At 36.7% G+C, this 17,749-nt stretch overlaps 4 protein-coding genes across 4 annotated transcripts; all 4 read right to left on the reverse strand.

The window, feature by feature from the left end:
- Positions 1 to 3,246: 3,246 nt before the first annotated feature.
- Positions 3,247 to 5,043, reverse strand: LOC130737231 (FBD-associated F-box protein At5g60610-like). The gene is made up of 5 exons (XM_057588987.1): positions 4,405 to 5,043; positions 4,047 to 4,202; positions 3,830 to 3,957; positions 3,362 to 3,385; positions 3,247 to 3,292 (listed from the first exon to the last, which is right to left on the reverse strand). Exons 1-5 carry the CDS (start codon positions 5,041 to 5,043, stop codon positions 3,247 to 3,249), a joined length of 993 nt encoding a protein of 330 aa, XP_057444970.1.
- Positions 5,044 to 8,546: 3,503 nt separating this feature from the next.
- Positions 8,547 to 9,200, reverse strand: LOC130735836 (uncharacterized). Its single transcript, XM_057587722.1, has 2 exons — positions 8,834 to 9,200; positions 8,547 to 8,755 (listed from the first exon to the last, which is right to left on the reverse strand). Exons 1-2 carry the CDS (start codon positions 9,008 to 9,010, stop codon positions 8,612 to 8,614), a joined length of 321 nt encoding a protein of 106 aa, XP_057443705.1. The 5' UTR covers positions 9,011 to 9,200; the 3' UTR covers positions 8,547 to 8,611.
- Positions 9,201 to 11,060: 1,860 nt separating this feature from the next.
- LOC130740743 (transcription termination factor MTERF15, mitochondrial) lies at positions 11,061 to 12,863 on the reverse strand. Its single transcript, XM_057593424.1, has one exon. The coding sequence runs from the start codon at positions 12,523 to 12,525 to the stop codon at positions 11,224 to 11,226; it is 1,302 nt and encodes a 433-aa protein (XP_057449407.1). The 5' UTR covers positions 12,526 to 12,863; the 3' UTR covers positions 11,061 to 11,223.
- Positions 12,864 to 14,499: 1,636 nt separating this feature from the next.
- On the reverse strand, positions 14,500 to 15,978 carry LOC130735837 (uncharacterized). The gene is made up of 2 exons (XM_057587723.1): positions 15,301 to 15,978; positions 14,500 to 15,138 (listed from the first exon to the last, which is right to left on the reverse strand). The coding sequence occupies exons 1-2, from the start codon at positions 15,869 to 15,871 to the stop codon at positions 14,756 to 14,758; spliced, it is 954 nt and encodes a 317-aa protein (XP_057443706.1). The 5' UTR covers positions 15,872 to 15,978; the 3' UTR covers positions 14,500 to 14,755.
- Positions 15,979 to 17,749: the final 1,771 nt, after the last annotated feature.

Below are 17,749 nucleotides of genomic sequence, written 5' to 3' on the forward strand. Positions count from 1 at the left end.
ACAAACTAATTTTTTTTCCCGGTACCTATTTGGCCTTATGGTCCGTACGAACATAGGTGAACTTAGGTTTCATATAGTGTCCGGGTTGAGATCACAAAAGCCAGATGAGAGGCGGACGGTGGTAGTCAACGAAAAACCGTAGGTGAACGGTATTAGCTGGATGAAAAGAGAAAAAAAAACCTTATTTAGGTAACAAAACCACCGATGATGTGGTAGAAAAACCAAACCATATGGTAGAAACCCATCGATCGTGGGGAAAGGAACCTCCTCAGCGGATGTGGTGGCTCAAAATAATGAGAAGAAGTGCCCTAACATAGTAGATAAGAGGACCCCGAAAAAGGTTGTTTGAAGGGTTTTTTTTTTGACAAAGGTTGTTTTAGAGCTTAAATGAAATTAAACTAAAGCAATTTTTTGGGTCAAAGACTATGGGATAAAAGCATATTAAAATGCACCCAAAAAAAACATTCTTAACACTACGTACTATTTTCTTTTGTCCAAGTTCAAACATCCTTCATTAAAGGGACTCAACCCAAAGAAAGAGAGATAGCCCAGCAGCTAATAAAACAGTGGTCGTAAAAAGAGAACGCACAAAGACAAGGCCTTATTGACAAAAAAAAATGACAAGGCCTTACAACCCAAAACACAGTCACACGCAGATCATATTATGTGCTTTCTCAACCCCCTGCTATTCTGCACAAAAAATATTATCGGCTGATGGATTTCACAACAATAATATTGTTTTTTTTGGTGCTAAGGAAATATAAGAAACAACAAAACAAACAAACAAAAACAAACTAGCTAATTCCTCTATTAGAGGCTAAAAGGGAGAGCACCGCCGGGGGAGGGGTATCAATGCAGGTAAAGGAGCACTGGGAGCCATGAGCCAGCTTAGCTAGCTTGTCCGCCACCTAATTGTAGTTGCGGGGGACCAAAAGCAGGGAGACCTCCCAGTCCAGGCGAAGGAGCTGCAAGGTTGCAGCTAATGACAAAGGAGTAAATAGGAAGCGCACCAAGACCTCGATTCTGAATAGTAGTGACAGCTTTACCACAATCCGACTCACAGAGGACCTTGTGGAACCCTCTATGCCAGCAAAGAGAAAGACCATGGTTAATAGCCGTGAGTTCCGCGAAGAGAGGATCGTCAATGCCATCCTTGGACATGAAACCAACCAGCCACGCACCGGATGGATCCCTAACGACACCACCGGCAGAGCACAAGGAGGAGGCCGGAAGGAAACTACCATCAATGTTGAGCTTAATCCACGACGCTGGAGGAGGAAGCCAAGAAGAGGGGATGCCAGTATGTTGCAAAACCGCAGAAGTGGTTTGGAGGACCTGTAAATCTAGGAGAGAACCGGAAATAGCACGTTGAACCTGATGCAAGTTCCAAGCAGGTTGCTGGTCGAAAGCTCTGTGATTACGCCAGCGCCAAATCCACCAAACATGGGAGAGGAACGCCGCGCTGCGAGTGTGGGTTATCACAAAACGCAGCCAATCAACATGAGGCCAGAGGAAGAAATTCTGGGAGAGGGGACAACAATAATATTGTAGATATTAATAAGTAATAACCCATACATGTTTGTAGTACAATAGCTTTTTAAAGGATTTAATACTTTTAATTTTCACCACATTCGAGTTAAAATCATGAGAGCAATTCATTAAGAAAAAAAAAAGGATTTATTTTTCTTATACAGAAGAGCAAACGTCACTGGGTAAATGGTCACTTTAGTCCTTGAAAGTGTCCACCGACTTCACATTCGTCCCTGAATAAATTTTATTCATCTCGCGGTCCTTGAATGTGACAAACGTCATTCATATTAGTCCTTCTGTTAAAAAAATTTAATAGATGTTATCTATTTCCTTTTTTTAAGCTGAAAAATTATTAAATCAAATTAAAATAACAAATTTACTAAAAGTTCAACTAAATAAGACACAAAAAATCCTAACCACCAACCATCACCATTGTTCTTCATCTTCTTCATCATCTTCACCAATCCTTCCATCACAACCCAATCCCCCACTGCAAAGTCCATCCCCCACCCCCTTCGAAACCTATTTCTTTCTACCCTAATGAGATTTGGAAACCCACAGACCTGAGTATAGATTTCCAAACCCATTGAAAAGCTTCAATCTTTTCCTCTTTTGGTTTGAAGTTTCAATCAAACCTTTTTCCTCACCACTACAGAACCTAGGTCAGAGTGTGTGAAGATGATGATGGCTCGATCTGGGTCAAGGGGGATGGAGGCATGGTCAAATCACCTGAAACTGAACTTCCTCTCAAAGCTTTTGAAAACTGGGTGCTCGAAAATTGGGGTTTTGATGAATGTGTTGTTGAAAGTTTGGGTTTTGAGAAATGGGTTGTTGAAAGTTTGGGTTTTGAGGAGTGTGTGGCAGCAGTGGTGATGGTTGTTGTTGATTCCACGCCTGTTCTAATCATTGTAAGTTGTTGCGTGTGGATATTTCTGTTTCATGTTGAATCCTTCCATGTGAATCAAGCACGCAATTAAAGGATGCTACCATGTTTATCAATCTATGTCTATTACTCTATTTAGTTACTTGAGAGCCAATTAAAATTAGCTTTTATTTCCAGGGTGGGATGAAGCGGCATGGATTTGGTGGAGGGCCACCATCCCATGGTGCATCAAAATCACATCAAAGGCTTGGTTCTACAGGTCAAAGGGATTTTATGGTTAATTGGGACTAGCATCCCTTGTAAACAGGGAGAATATTGTGTTGTGATGGGGTTTGATGGTGATGGAAGAATTGATGAAGAAAAAAGAAGAAGATGAGAAGAGGAGATTAGGATTTTGTGTTTTTAATTTTTAATTGAGTTTTTTTATTTAATCAATTTTTAGTTAATTTTTTTAAATTTAAATTATTTCCACGTAGGTAAATAAAATAAAATAAAATGAATTTATTAACGTCCGTTATACTTTTTTTTAACGGAAGGATTAAAGTGACAGACATTTGACACTTTGAGGGACCGCAGGATGTATAAAATCCATTCAGGGATGAATGTGAAGTTGGTGGACACTTTTAAGGACCAAAGTGACCATTTACCCAACGTCCCTTCCTTGTCATTTTATAAAAAGCGGAATTGATTTTTGCACACCGTAATTTTAATAAGTACACGCCCATTATATTATTTTAAAGTTTTAATTTCCATAATACCTTAAATTAAAAAAATTACACTTGTACAAAGTAAAAAATAGTTTTCAAAAAGTTAAATATTAAATTTGTGGGTGTTCAAAAATTAATCCCCAATATAAGAGGAAGCAAATTAATAACTAAACTGCATTTTCAAAAAAAAAATTATAACTAAACTGTAGATGCAACATATCTTAACAGCGATGCATCTCACCTCATGACTTCAATTGTATGCCCACTGTAGGAATAATCAGTTAGAGAATTAAACTAATTTTCGATTATCTCAAAAGCAACACGTGAATAATAAAATCCATATGATTGTAAATTTAAGATATAATCACACTCGCAACTAAAAACCAAAAACCACTTCTGTCAAAAAAAAGAAAAACCACTGGTGTCCTCCACCATCATCAATTGAAACGAGAAAAATCCATCTAACCCCAACAATTGAGCTTGCATTTAGAGATCAATGTTGTGATACTCTCCTGAATTAGACCAACAACGCCACCATCTAAAAGTTTTATTATTGAGCCAACACGTTAATATTGAAAACTCTATGGAGATCCTTGGGAGGATTAATAATTTTGCCACCATTTGGAGCTCCTCTTCTGGAGATAACTGGCAACAGCACATAGTCATGGTTTTTAAAAACTTTGCATTCTTCATAATATATGCAGCAAACCGGAAATCATCTTCAATGTTTAAAATAGAACCAATAAAACATGTTCTGAGATGTGATGAAACACATTCCGGAACAGGAACAATTGAATATTCCTCTGTCTCAATATAGCTATGTTTCTCCAAAGAGCGCTGTTAATCATAATAGACAAACTTAGTTTTACAAAATACAAAATGTTAGAAAGAGAATTAACAAAAATGATCCTAAAGACTCAACAAACCTTCTTGATGACAAGATTTTGAAGCCTTGGACAATGATAAAGCATTCCTAGTACGGTAGGCCATCCAGAAAAGGGAATACAATTAAATACAAATTCAAGGTGGATTAAGTTCGGAAACTTGTGAGAGGAGAAATATTCCTTGAAGCGCCTGAAGTACTGAATGACACAATAACAATCTATAAAAATATAATACAGATTTCTAATATATAGATAGGACTAGAAAATTCTAGATAATAGACTAATTAAAATTTGGTTTACAATTCTACACATTAAAATTTTAGCACATAAAAAAGTTATAATAAACTGTTGTAAAAACATGTTCTTGCTCATAGTGTCATATTCATGATCATCTATATACCTGAGGATTAGGTATGCATGGACGTAAATGTGCTTTCACCAAGTTGGAGGTTTTGGTCCCTACAACATGGACAGATCTTGAACTGGATGTCTCTGCAACATATAAATCCTCAAGAATGGGTGCACCATTGAGAAACTTCCTGTAATCCTCTTTTTCATTATGGAAAGAAACCTCGAACAAGTGAAGACTTTTGAGCGAAGGAAGATCAACCGAGGAAATTTTACCCACCTTACTTATTCTACTCAGTTTTAAACACACAAGGGTTTGGCAGCGGAAGATGTTGGGCGACAAGGTGGCACAACTAGTTGTGTAGATTTCGAGACCCTCAACACCATGCTGCCATTTGGCGGCTTCGATGTCAACCCTAATGAGAGGTTCAAGTAAATTACATACCACTAAATTTTTTGTGGATTGATGTTGCTCGGGTGCAATGAGTGAAATTGTGTCACGAACAAAGCCACACACCTCGTGTTCGTCGTGAGGGCTGCCTTCATAGAAAACGTTGAGAGAGGCGAGTGAACGACAAAGTGAGGTCCAACGCTTTGAAAGAATGGTGGTGGTGAATGCGAGTTTAGTTGGGAGAAAAGAGAGGATGTGACATAAAAGTTCATCCGGTAGAGCACTAATCCTATCGGCCATCTTCTTTCTCACAAGTGCATTGAGTTCAGAACCTAATTTCTTATATAGGAACTAGTGACGTTTTATAAAAAAATAATGTTATATGAATTTATGATTGATTTGTTTTAAAATAAGATCAAACAAAATAAAATTTGATTTGAATTTGGATAAACTTGTCATGCGAAATCCTGTGGTTAGCTAGCGTTAGATTATCGTGTTCAAGAGAGATAGAATTTTTATATAGGAAAAAATTATATATAAGTATAAATTATATATTTTTATAACCAATATAAATATAAATATAGATTATATATTCTATAAAAATATAAATATAGATTATATATTTTTATAACCAATATAAATATAGATTTATATATAAATATAGATTATATATTATATTCCAACAGTTCACTAAATGCGAAATCCTGTGGCAAACCATTCACTGTTAGAATATAAATATAGATTATATATGTATGAATATGTCTTTTAATCTCTGTATAACATATTTTCATCATCAAATTATCATACTTATTTATAATTATAAAATTATTTATTAAAATTATGAAAAAGTATCAAAAGTATATTAGAATTTATTTTTAAATTAGTTTCGATATGAATAATTGTGAATATACTAGTTTTTAAATTAATATATTTTTAAATTTATTCTTACCGTGTCATTTAAACATAAATAATTGTGAATATACTAGTTTTTTTTCCCGTGCAACGCACGATAAATATGTCTATTATATTTTATACATAAATTAATCATGAACGTGATTATGCGAGTTCATTTTCAGTTTTTTTTTTAATTCTAAGTTATTTATATTTTAATTTTTTTTAAAGTTGTTCCCAATATGTGTTCAGGGAATACGTGTCAACAGACTGATGCAGTATCTTAGATAATTAGGGAAAACCTTTTAAAATTTTGACGGATTATAATCTCAGCACTACATATTTTATTTTTATATAAATTATGAGAAAGAATAAAAGGAGAAATCAGGGTATTCCTGTAAATATGCAGTAGATTAAACTCGAGACTTTTCCTAATTTAAGGAAATAATGAAAACAGTTTCAAGATTTGTTTTGGAAATAAATTTAGTAAAGAGTAATCTAGGTAAATCTTTTAAAATTTGGTAAGATAAAATAACATAACAGAAGAGAAGTTATCTAATATTAGAATGACACGTGAGATTTTTTTATGAGAATTAACCTGAGAATGACACATGTATTTTTTTTTTATGAGAATGACATGTCACTAAATCAACCTGATAAAAGTTCTTCTTTTCTAATATTGATTGATATTGATATTGATATTGATTGATATATTAATACTTTCTAATCTTTGCATGACATATTTTTATTTATTACATTTCCATACTCTTATCTACGATAACTATTGAATAATTAAAAAATAATAAATATAAATATTAAAGTAATATGTTGTGAATAATAGTTCTTGTGTTATGTTTTTTTAATAAATAATTTTAATTTTTTTGTTACAATTAATTTTAATCTAAATATATTACTTTAGATATTTATAAGTTCTTTTTTTATTTTTTTTTCGAAAGCAAAAATATATAATAAAAAAGAGGAAAATAAGAGAGTAGCCACCCATGAAGAGGAGAAGCTACCCGCCCTCTTCAAAAACAGCTGAGGGAGCAGAACAACAGCTCTATCAAAAAATATGAACACCCTATACAACACCGATCAAAAGCACACCCACCCCTATACAACAAAAAGCCCACCAGACCAAACAAACCCAAAAGGAAAACCCCCCACAAAACCCGAAGGGAAAAACAACCAAACAGTGAGGTATTATTGTAACATTCTTACTTTTCATTAGTTATAAATGTATATATTTATTCATGAACTAATTTAATTAATTGCAAATTAATATTAGTATTTTAAAAATTTTAAAAAAATAAATTAAAATAATATATTATTATATGAAAATTATTTAAAATTTTATAATATTATATATAATTTCAAAATAATAATTTAGAAGTATGTATTTTTTCTAAGATTAAAAATCTTAATATAAAACCCACAAAACAAAGCAAAACGTAGAGGATCATTTTCAAGATCTCTTAATAAAGGAGATTCATTTATAAACCTTTTTTTTTCTCAATTCAATTCCCTTATCCCAATTTTCTAGCAGCACCAAAAAAGTGATAGAGTTATTGTCCAATATAAAGGTAATATGATCCATAGAAGTAAAAATTCTAGAACAATTTTCTATAGACAAAAGGCCACCTGAAATTTTGTACACACCAATCAATAAGTAAAAGGACTAAAATAGTTTATATATACAGGTGCAACTTCTTCTTTCTTACACTAACATAAGAGGGATTCGAAGTATTCTCTTCTATCTTAAGCATTACAATACACCATATGCAAAGGAAAATTTAGCCATCACAACGATTTTGGTCAGCAAACACCCACCTTGGGCGCAACTGCTGCCTTGACTTATCCTTCATCAGTTTGGCATCACTTTAGTGGAGTCTCAAGCTACAGAGTCTGCAGTTCCATAAAAACAAATTCTAATTTCAATAAAAACTCCAAAGTGAAATACTTCTTATTTATATTTTCAATCAAATTAGAATCCTCTTTTAGGCATCCTTACTCCTTAGACAATGTAGGATGTCATATTTAAACTAACTCATGAGTACTTACTACTCGTGCTTATCAACTCATTAAGGGAGACCAAGATTATCAATAACAAAATTACCATTGCTTGCTTTAATTTGTTTTAACTATAAATTCAAAATTACCAAAAAACATAGAGCAGGAGCAGGAGCTCTGGAAAATGGGCTTATGTTTACAAAGATACAACAATGAAGGAGAGGAATGACCTACCAAGAATATAACTTGACAAACAAAACCTACCTAGAATATAACTTTAAATTAACTTTCATTCACTTCAAGGAAAGGAATGACCTTTAGAAGTATACTATCAAAACAAAACAAAACCAAAATCCCACAAACCTAAATGAGCATAGCCAGGGCCGACCCAAGGGCTAAGCCACCCAAGGGTCAAGCCATCCAAGCAAGGGCTTTAGGCCTCTAATTTTTTTATTTTACCAAGTTTAAAAAGTCATCGAAACTTTTTTTTACTAAGTAAAAAAGGCCCCAAATTTTTTAATAAAATAAATATTTCTTTATGTAAAAAGACCTCACTTCTAAAGTTTGCTTTAAGTCTCGTTTAGTGTTGGGCCGACCCTGAACATAGCAAAGCAAAATCAAAAGAAATTTACAGCTATCTGTAAATGCAATGTAAAAACTCCACGCCGCACCTAAGGGCAGGAAGCATCAAATAAGTTTTCAACCATGCAATCTTTCTCATTAAAACACACAAAAGAAGTTCACTCTTATTTTGCTAATATCATTGTGATTGAGTCCTGTAGCCTTCTCCGTGATTATTAATTGTTGATCATGTGGTGCGTTGATTTAGAATCATCATTTGATAAAAACTATAATGAACTGACCTGCTTTGTAATATTGAGTTTGTTAGCAAACTCTTGAGCAATATCATGTGACTGTGACTCCAAATCCGTGGATAAATCAAACTCCACTTCTGAAGTCTCAGGATTCAACCTGACCTGCGAAAATCAAATGCGGAACAATACGATTCAACTCCCCCAAAAAAATGTAAAGAAATCAACAAAAGCACCTCTTGGCATCGTTCATCAAACTGGTCAGGTTGTACATAAGGCGGACACTGCAAAAGGTGCAGCTGAAAGAACAAAGGAAAATTTAGACTCTGGACAAAATGCAGATTCGGACAAGGCGAAAACGGGAAGCAGTAGAAAACCTGAGTTTTCGTGTCCACAGTTCTGAAGAAGACGTCGATTTCCTTCACGACTTTGGTTCCAGCAGTAGTATCCTTAGGATCGTCTTCTTGTGGGGATTCTTTGACGCATTCGGGATCAGCGTGAGTTTGTGAAACAGGATCCGCGCCAACAACTTCATCAACCCCGTGAAGATCCATTACCGAGCCTGTGTCGCTCACTAGTGTTGAATGTTGATTGAGGTAGGGTTTATGGCGAGGGTTTGAGCGGTGACACAGGTGAGGGTTTGCCTTCTGTGACAAGGAAGCAGTTTTTATATCTTGATTTGCCTTTTTGTCTTCTTTCGTTTTTTGTTTTTGGTAAAAAATTGATGTAGAGGAAAGTGGGCCGAGCCACTTTTAAGCATGGGAGTTGCGTTATATCCCACCCTATCCACTTCCGTTCTCACCCTTTTGATTTAAGTGGTAATTTTATGAAGAAAAAAAAAGTAATTTTCTAAAATGTCATGTTTCATTCTTTAGATCCACGAGAAAGTTTGGGTTATATAACTCATCATTCAATTACATTGGAAATAAGTGAGTTGAAAATAAATTAATAAATAAAATATAGAAATTTCAACTCACTTATCTTCAATGTGATTTGATGATAGGTTATTTAACTCAAACTTTTCTTGAGTCATTTAGACAATCCTGGTTTTAAAATATTATACATCTTTTGTATTTTTTAAGTACTGAGATTTAAGACTTAGTAGTACTTTAAAAAATACTCCTATTGGAAAAAACTACTCGAGAAATAAGTTTCTGAAATTGGACTGACAGCTGGAGAGAGTCGGTCCCAAAAACTTCAATAGAGGCGGGAACGGTGAGAAGAGTAATGAGTCTCAGATGGAATGGTGAGTTGATTGTGGAGAGCGTTGGGGCAAGAGCACCAGAGGTACGTGCAGGGACTCTGATGCTTAAGTCAGTAAAGGAATTGGCAGAATAACGGAAAGCAAAACGGGAATATGAGAACTTAATTACCTTTGAAATTTGGTGGAGCTTGGTATTTATAGTGGTGGTGGGTGTCTTGGGTCTGCTGGGTGGCGAAGGCCTGAAAGCTTGTGGGTTGTTGGATCACCTATCTGGGGTAGAGATCCGACGGTGGTGGAATGGGTACCAGCTCTGGCGTGTTCAACGCTTGACGCAGGTCAATCCGCAGCGCTACAGACACTTTGGTATAAAGTGGTTGTGTGAGGTCTCTTTCGTGATGTCAAAAGGCCCCTGACACTGCTGAGGTCAGCTACTTCGACGTCGTAACATGACCGACCGGTTGTGGGGGCCCGATTTTAGCTCTTACTCCGAGCAAGGGGTTTCCTTGTGTGCTGAGTTGTTATAATGATAAATCTTTTAGGGGAGGTTGATGCAATGATAATAAACTTTGGGGAGGTTATTGAGTGGGAATGTCTTTATTGCCAACTGACAAAAGCAAACTATTTGTTACACTACTGGATCTATGTTTAAATCAAGTGATCTTTTGCTAACTCTGAAAATTATTGTAATAATCAACCCTAAATGTTTCAATTTTGTAGTCTTGAAGGAAATAGGGACCCGCTTATACTGGTCCGAATCTTCTCCCTCTCTTTGATGATTGAGAAACTGGTGCAACACAGCCACCCCAATCTAGAACATGTAGCATATGCTCAACTCAGTGGAGTACGTATTTGAGCAGGCTCTTCAATTTAGAAACCATTGATACTCAATTCCTACTAGAGTTTGAATAAGGGAAGGGCCCTCCCAGAAGAAAATAATTGTAAATGAATGTAAAAAGCCTAAAACCAGAGAAGAAAGACAAGTTGAATTAGGTATGCAAGACCCAAGACCTGTAAAACTGGAACTAATAACTATAGCTGCTCATTGGACCAACCTGACTTGAACCTAATAAATTCAAAAAGCTCATAATTGATTGGTTCACTCACTTCACTCCATGTCAAACCCAATTCAAAATAATTACCATTGATTACCACTAATTTGATTTTCAGATTCATAATTTTAGCCTAATAAAAAGTTGATCAGCAAAGATGGCACCAAACCAAACAATTAGTCATCCATTGTTTTTGCCACTAGCTACAATGTTACTCTGGATATAGATCAAACCATTAGTCATCCATTGTTTTTGCCACTAGCTACAATCTTACTGTGGATATAGATCAGCATCACAGACATTATTAATGTCCCATCAAATAATTAGAATAAAAGGATAATAAGTAGTATATCTTTGTAAGTGACGAATCTGCCACCTTGTGTTCCTTTGGCATTCTGAAAATATGAATCTCTTACACAGGTTGAACTTGAATTCATTTAGAAATCCAAGAATCTTACCAAGTGATTACATTGACCTCGCATCCAACCCAACTAACAATATACAGACAAAACCACTACACCATTGAGTCCATGAAAGACTTCATGTTCTTCACATCTTCATCAGTACTAGGGAACTTCTGTGGTTGAAAGATTTTCCAGAGTCCAGCGGGATGCTTGCTTTTAACTTCAAGATTTCTTGAAAATCTCCCGTATATCTTCTCACACTCTGGATACGGCTTGACATAGAGATTGTAAAATCTAAGCCTAGTGGGCTTGATCAGGTCCTTCAATCCAACCTCAAAACCAATGGCACCTTTAGCTCTCAAATATTCTACCACATTGTATCTAGGAACAATCTGCTTATCAAAATTCACACCCAAGTATTCAGGAACATCAGGCAAACAATCAACACCGTATTTCATCCGATGCACTAAGAACTCAATCTTCTTCACAATATCATCAAGATCATAAGTGATCAACCTCGGTTCCTTCCACAACACCTTCAAAGCATCCCTGCGAATCAAACCATGACCACACAAGCAATCCACTCTAAGTTTAACTTCAAAACAAGCCCTAAGCATACCCTCCTCCAAAATCTTCTCTCTGATTGCTTCCCTGCATTTTAAACTCTCTAACAACTTCAAACACCGCGAAAACTCCCCTGTTTCCATTCCCAGAATCCTTGGCTCCCTAACTATCTCCTTCCTCACCTCACGGCGCGAAAATCCCAAACCCCTCAACTCCTCGATCAACGGCTTCAACCTATCCTCAACCCCAAATCCCAAAACCCTAGGATTCAATTGAACAATCCGATCAACCTCATCCCTTGTCACCCCAAAATCCACAAGAAACTCAATCACACACACGATTTCCCTCTCGCTCATCACGATCACACCTGGAAACCCCTCCAAAACCCTAGCTACCGCGGCATCCGAAAACCCTAAACCCTTGAAAACCTCAACTCTGTGCGAAAACTCAACTGGGTCTATCTGGAACCTTGTACAACATTGCAGCAAGTTGGCAAGCATCAAAGGGGATGAATTAGGAACCAGAGAGTTCAATTCCGAGAAAGCCGATTTCCAATTGTGGAGGAAGCGGTGTTCCAATACTCCGGGGCAATCGCGGAGGAGGGAAATGAGGGTTTTCTGTGGAATTCGGAAGGAAAAGAGAGTATCGAGGGATTTCTGAAGGTCGGGGAGATGGGAATCGAGGAGGAAGCGATTGTCGGAGAGAAAGGAGTGGAGCTGGGTGGAGGGGAAACCGTACCTCTGGAAGAGATTGGCGACTGAAATCTGTTTCCTGTATTGAGATGATGGAGAGGGACTGAGACTGGTTCGGAGGAGACGCGCGTTTCTCGCAGCTGCACCTAATCCCATCGTGGTTGTGCCTTCTCGCCGGCGCCCTTCACCGCTCGTTCTCCGGCCACCCGCACCGTCTGTGTGATTTGAGCTTGGTGCTGAGTCTGAGAAAATTGTGTTTTGTTAATGGTTTATAAAAATATTTGTAACATTAATCAAAATATCCACCTCTGTGATTAATTGTTTTCCTAGCATAAAATAAAATAAAATTGTGTCGAAAAAAAAATCTTTAAATTCATCTTGAGACATTTTGACTTGGGTAACTTTGTCCCTGAAATAAGAAAAAATATCTTCATGAGTTCCTGAATATTGCTAATAATATTTGATAAAGATTGTCAGTCGGTTATCAAACCTTAATGTTAGAGGATTTGAGGTTAATGTAGACGGTTAAGTGTCGAGTGGAGCAAGATAATGTCATATCTGACACATTTATCGCTTGTCTTTCAATGTGAGATAAATGTAATGTAAAGGCTCTATAAATCCCTAATTAATGAAAGAACTGAATTAGCAATATGGGCGTTGCTAAAAACAAATCCCAGATCACTCAATGTACAAATGCTTCAGTATCAGCAAACTAAATTTTTCTTTCCCTTTTAAATCATCAGCAAGCTGTATTAATTATTAAACAGTACTGATATGTTGATATCCAGGGGCAACTATAGTGTTATAGCATGGACAAAATTTTATTGAGGAATTTTAGACGGAACTCTCATCCTCTCTGCTGAGCTGCGTGACATAAACATGTCTTTCCATCCATAATGATTTAGCATGTTTTGATGTTTATTACAGTATCATATCCAAAATGGCATGTTATTTTTCTAGAGAACTCCAAATCAGCTGGGTCCCCAACCATTAAAAAGATAAAAGGTAAAAAGTGGTAAGTGGTAACTCATGAGATTTGGGTTTGACACCCCACCTATTGGGTTTGGCACCCCACTTTATTTAATACGGGAATTAAATTTCCGTTTTCAAAACGGAATTTAAAATTCCGATTTTTTTTATATGCAATGAACGGTTGAAAATGTGCCACATATGCTAAAACACAAAACGGTTTTTTAATTTCCGTTTTTTTGGTATTAAATTCGGAATTTAAATTCCCGTTTTTAGTAAAGTGGGGTGCGAAATCCAATAGGTGGGGTGCCAAACCTAAATCCCATAACTCATGCTTGATAACTATTTGATTTTGCTTTTCTGATTCAATCAGGTTCTGATTTCCTATTCGGATTTTTTCTGTATTTTGATGAGCACTGTAAAACAACTAATCATTGTTGTTAGAATGGGACTAAAAGGTGAATATCGTATCTCATCACCATGCCTTTGAACCTCTTCCAGGGCACACCAGGCACTATCAATTCTCACTTTACCTTTTTAACTATTTTCCCCCCTCTCAGAAAACTATTGAAAGAAGGAATGTATAGCTTATTCACTATACCGATCTTCTAAATCTGCATTTAGCAAACTATTGAAAGAAGGAATGTATTGCAAAATCTATAGATGCCACATGTGCTTTTTATGCTTTAATTTATGTTTCTAAAACCAGATAATCAAAGCTTCTAAATGTGAAGTCTTTAGAGCAACTCCAACCCACAATTTTTTATCTGGTTTCTTAACACGCTATTCAGCACTATTTCTGTGGGCCCGTTCTGCCACATCAGACTTAAGAAACTCCTAAGAAACTGAAGCAGATTTTGCTCCAACCATGGGTTTCTTAAATTACTATTTGAAGGGTCTCACCCGTGTCCCATCATACAACATAAATTAATAATATTTATTTTCACTCAATTTAGATTTAACATTTAATACTAAATCAATACTTCAACTTAAAAATAATTTAATTAAAATTAATACGAATTTAATTTTAATTTAATTTTACTTAATATTTAAAACAATTAAATTTAAATATCGGCATGTTAACTTGAAACAAAAATAAAAAAGTACATTGTGTTTTTTCTAGCAAAAACAATTTTATTGAATGATAGAAATAAAGACGAAAGAAAATACATGACAATGAAAAATAAGCAACAATACATTTGAAATGAAATACATAATAACATTTGAAGGTTAATTTTCATTATTCTCGTTTTCGGGAAGCTGCCAAATATGCTCCACCAAGTCTGCTTGAAGCTGGTGATGAATTGACCTATCAATTTGATGTGCTCTTATTTCCAAGATATTTCTAAAAGCGAGAATATGACCACTTACTACTTCAGCATCCAATATGTCATTATTGACCTGATCATAAACAAAATTACCTCGGTACGTTGCGCTCATCTTCAACAATCATGTTGTGCAATATGATGCAAGCATACATTATAGACTTCATCTCATTCGGATGCCAAAAGCGTGATGGACCACGAACTATTGCAAACCGAGATTGTAGAACGCCAAATGCACGTTCAACGTCCTTTCTTGCTCCTTCTTGTCTTTTCGCAAATTTTTGCCTTTTTTCTCCTTGCGGCATTGGGATGGTCTTCACAAATGTAGCCCACGGGGGATAGATACCGTCTGCTAGATAGTATCTCATGTTATACATTGTTCCATTCACGCTAAAGTTCACCATGGGAGCATTTCCACTCAAAACCTCATTAAAAACCGGAGATTGATTTAGCACATTAATGTCATTGTTAGAACCTGCAATGCCAAAAAATGCATGTCAAATCCACAAGTCTTGTGATGCCACTGCTTCAAGCATGATTGTGGGTTTTCCATGATCACCTCGGGTGAATTGACCTTTCCACACAACTGGACAATTCTTCCATTCCCAATGCATACAATCAATAGAACCCAACATACCTGGAAATCCACGAGACTCGCCCCATTGAAGTAAGCGGGTAATGTCTTCCTGGTTCGGGCGCCTCAAGTATGTTTCACCAAATACTGCACACACACCTTCCACAAAATTCTTTAAGCACTCAATTGCAGTACTTTCACCAATTCGAACGTACTCGTCAACACTGTCGGCAGGTGATCCGTACGCCAACATACGAATAGCGGCGGTGCACTTTTGTAATGGTGACAGGCCTTGTCTTCCAACTGCATCGACAGACATTAAAAAGTACGGGTCATGAGACCCAAGGGCCCCTACAATTCTGAGGAACACATGCTTTCGCATTCGAAACATTCGTCGGAAAAGCTCTTCCGTGTACACAGGATTTTCGGAGAAGTAGTCATTCCTCAACCGCTCGTTCCCAGCTTCACGATCTCTCTCTATCACCTTTCTTGTTCGCTTGGGCCTAACGGTGTTGGCACGTCGTTGATAAAACTTCATCTCCTCCTGCATCATATCTTCTATAGTCGTGTCATTGATAAGTTCGTCAATGACAACGTCGTAAATGTCCAAGTCGGCCATATTGTTTGGATCCATTCTATGACACAATGAGAAACTATCAGTGTAATTGGATAGGAGGAAGACAATATGAGAGGACAAAACAACTCTTGAATGTTGAGATGAATGAAATATGACATGTATAAATAAGAGAAACAATAACGACTATATTCTCCAACGGCTATATTCCACAACGGCTATATTCTCCAACGGCTATATTCCCTAACGGTTATATTCTCCAACGGCTATATTCCCCAACGGCTATATTTCCCAACGGCTATAAAGAACACATAAGTAGAAACGCAGTACACATTAAGAAAAATTCGAATACTGAAATTACAACATTAATGCAGAATACATAAGTAGAAATGCTAAAATTACAACACTGATGCAATACACATGAGTAGAAATGCTAAAATTACAACACTAATGCAGAATCAATAAGTAGAAATGCTAAAATCACAACATTGGCACACACTAAGAAAGACAACAACAAGAATTAAGACATTCCTAGTTATTTCATGGCGAATTCAACTAGGCGCTGATGCGTTGCTAACTACACCTCGTTCATTTCAGATGTGTCCTCCATAAGGATATCTTTGTATTCCTTCAATAACCGTGCCTTATGAAGTTTGTTTTTTTCCTTTCTCACCTCCAGTTCTTCGGTCTTGAGCTTCTCAAAACTCGCCAGGAATCCCAGTTTAGCTTTCCCAATGGCTATCATCTCGGAGTTAGGAACATAATCGAGATCACTTGAAGTTGTGTCTCCTACTTTGGCTTTCTTTTTCTGGTTCTTTTTTCCCAACGGGCGGGTTGCTGGTTGTGTGGCCTCATATTCGTCGCCCTCGATTGATGCACTCCGGTCAGACGATGTTGCATACACCCCATCTCCTGACTTCTTCTGCCTCGTTGAACTGGTTGTCATAAATGTTCCCTTCCACTTTGGTTCATCCTTCACCAACCGCTATTCATTCTCATGTTTGAAATCTTTACCCGTATCTACATGATATAATTGATGCGTCGTAGCCATGATGTCCTTATCTGAGTGTCCACTTTTCCAATGATTGACGGCTTTAGTGTGGCAACCGACAAATTTTTGAAGATCAGCATTCAATTTATTAAAATGAGATTTCAGGGATAACCATGTCCTCGAAGGAGAGGCATCGTCGCGGTACTCCTCATATTGGGCTCGGATCTTATTCCAAAACAAATCTGACTTTTGCTCATTTCCCACGACCCGATCGGTAGAAACGTTGAGCCATGATTGAAGAAGAAGTATATTATCTTTACCACTCCATTTGGTGCGTTTCTTTCCGGATTCTTCAAGATCAATATCATCTAAACCCCGTTGAGTAGAAAATTCAGGCTCATCGGGCATAGCCTCACATTGTGTACTTGAGACTTTTGAACTACTGTTGCTACCAGTAGGAGGTGCTTGGTATTGTGGTGGATACATGCAATATTGTGGATTGTTTGGATAAGGCATTTGTGGTGGATATGGTCCCATTTGACCCTGAGGTTGGTTTTGATGGTAGAACGATTGTGGAAACATTTGATACGAAGGATTTTAAACATTACCACCGGTGTGAGGAGGTTGGTTTTGAGGGTGACACATCTGCGGATGTTGGCTTTGTGGTTGATACATTTGCGGATGTGGGTTTTGTTGTTGGAACATCGGCATAGGTTGACTTTGCGGGCGAATCACCTGCGAATGTTGGTTTTGTTGTTGGAACACCATCATAGGTTGGCTTTGCGAGTGAATCATCTGCGGAGGTTGGTTTTGTGGCGGAAACATAGGCGAAGGTTGCAAACCTTCACTTGTAGGAGGTGTTTCATTGTCGAGCAGTGGATAATATTGCTCATAAGGATTAGACATTTTGAGAAATTTGAGAATTTTTGGACAAGAGAGAAATTGTG

The sequence above is a fragment of the Lotus japonicus genome, chromosome 2 (assembly GCF_012489685.1).
Source record: "Lotus japonicus ecotype B-129 chromosome 2, LjGifu_v1.2".
NCBI lineage: Eukaryota > Viridiplantae > Streptophyta > Magnoliopsida > Fabales > Fabaceae > Lotus > Lotus japonicus.

What these genes read in the sequence shown, in the direction of transcription:
- LOC130737231 (XM_057588987.1), bottom strand. Translation starts at nt 5,043, where the DNA reads ATGGCCGATAGGATTAGTGCTCTACCGGATGAACTTTTATGTCACATC. An exon ending in AAAATCTTGTCATCAAGAAG is followed by an intron (nt 3,958 to 4,046) that starts GTTTGTTGAGTC and finishes TATGATTAACAG; the next exon opens with CGCTCTTTGGAGAAACATAG. An exon ending in CATACAATTGAAGTCATGAG is followed by an intron (nt 3,293 to 3,361) that starts GTGAGATGCATC and finishes TTGAAAATGCAG; the next exon opens with TTTAGTTATTAATTTGCTTC.
- LOC130740743 (XM_057593424.1), bottom strand. Translation starts at nt 12,525, where the DNA reads ATGGGATTAGGTGCAGCTGCGAGAAACGCGCGTCTCCTCCGAACCAGT.
- LOC130735836 (XM_057587722.1), bottom strand. Translation starts at nt 9,010, where the DNA reads ATGGATCTTCACGGGGTTGATGAAGTTGTTGGCGCGGATCCTGTTTCA. An exon ending in CTGTGGACACGAAAACTCAG is followed by an intron (nt 8,756 to 8,833) that starts GTTTTCTACTGC and finishes TTGTTCTTTCAG; the next exon opens with CTGCACCTTTTGCAGTGTCC.
- LOC130735837 (XM_057587723.1), bottom strand. Translation starts at nt 15,871, where the DNA reads ATGGATCCAAACAATATGGCCGACTTGGACATTTACGACGTTGTCATT. An exon ending in CGAGTCTCGTGGATTTCCAG is followed by an intron (nt 15,139 to 15,300) that starts GTATGTTGGGTT and finishes TTGGCATTGCAG; the next exon opens with GTTCTAACAATGACATTAAT.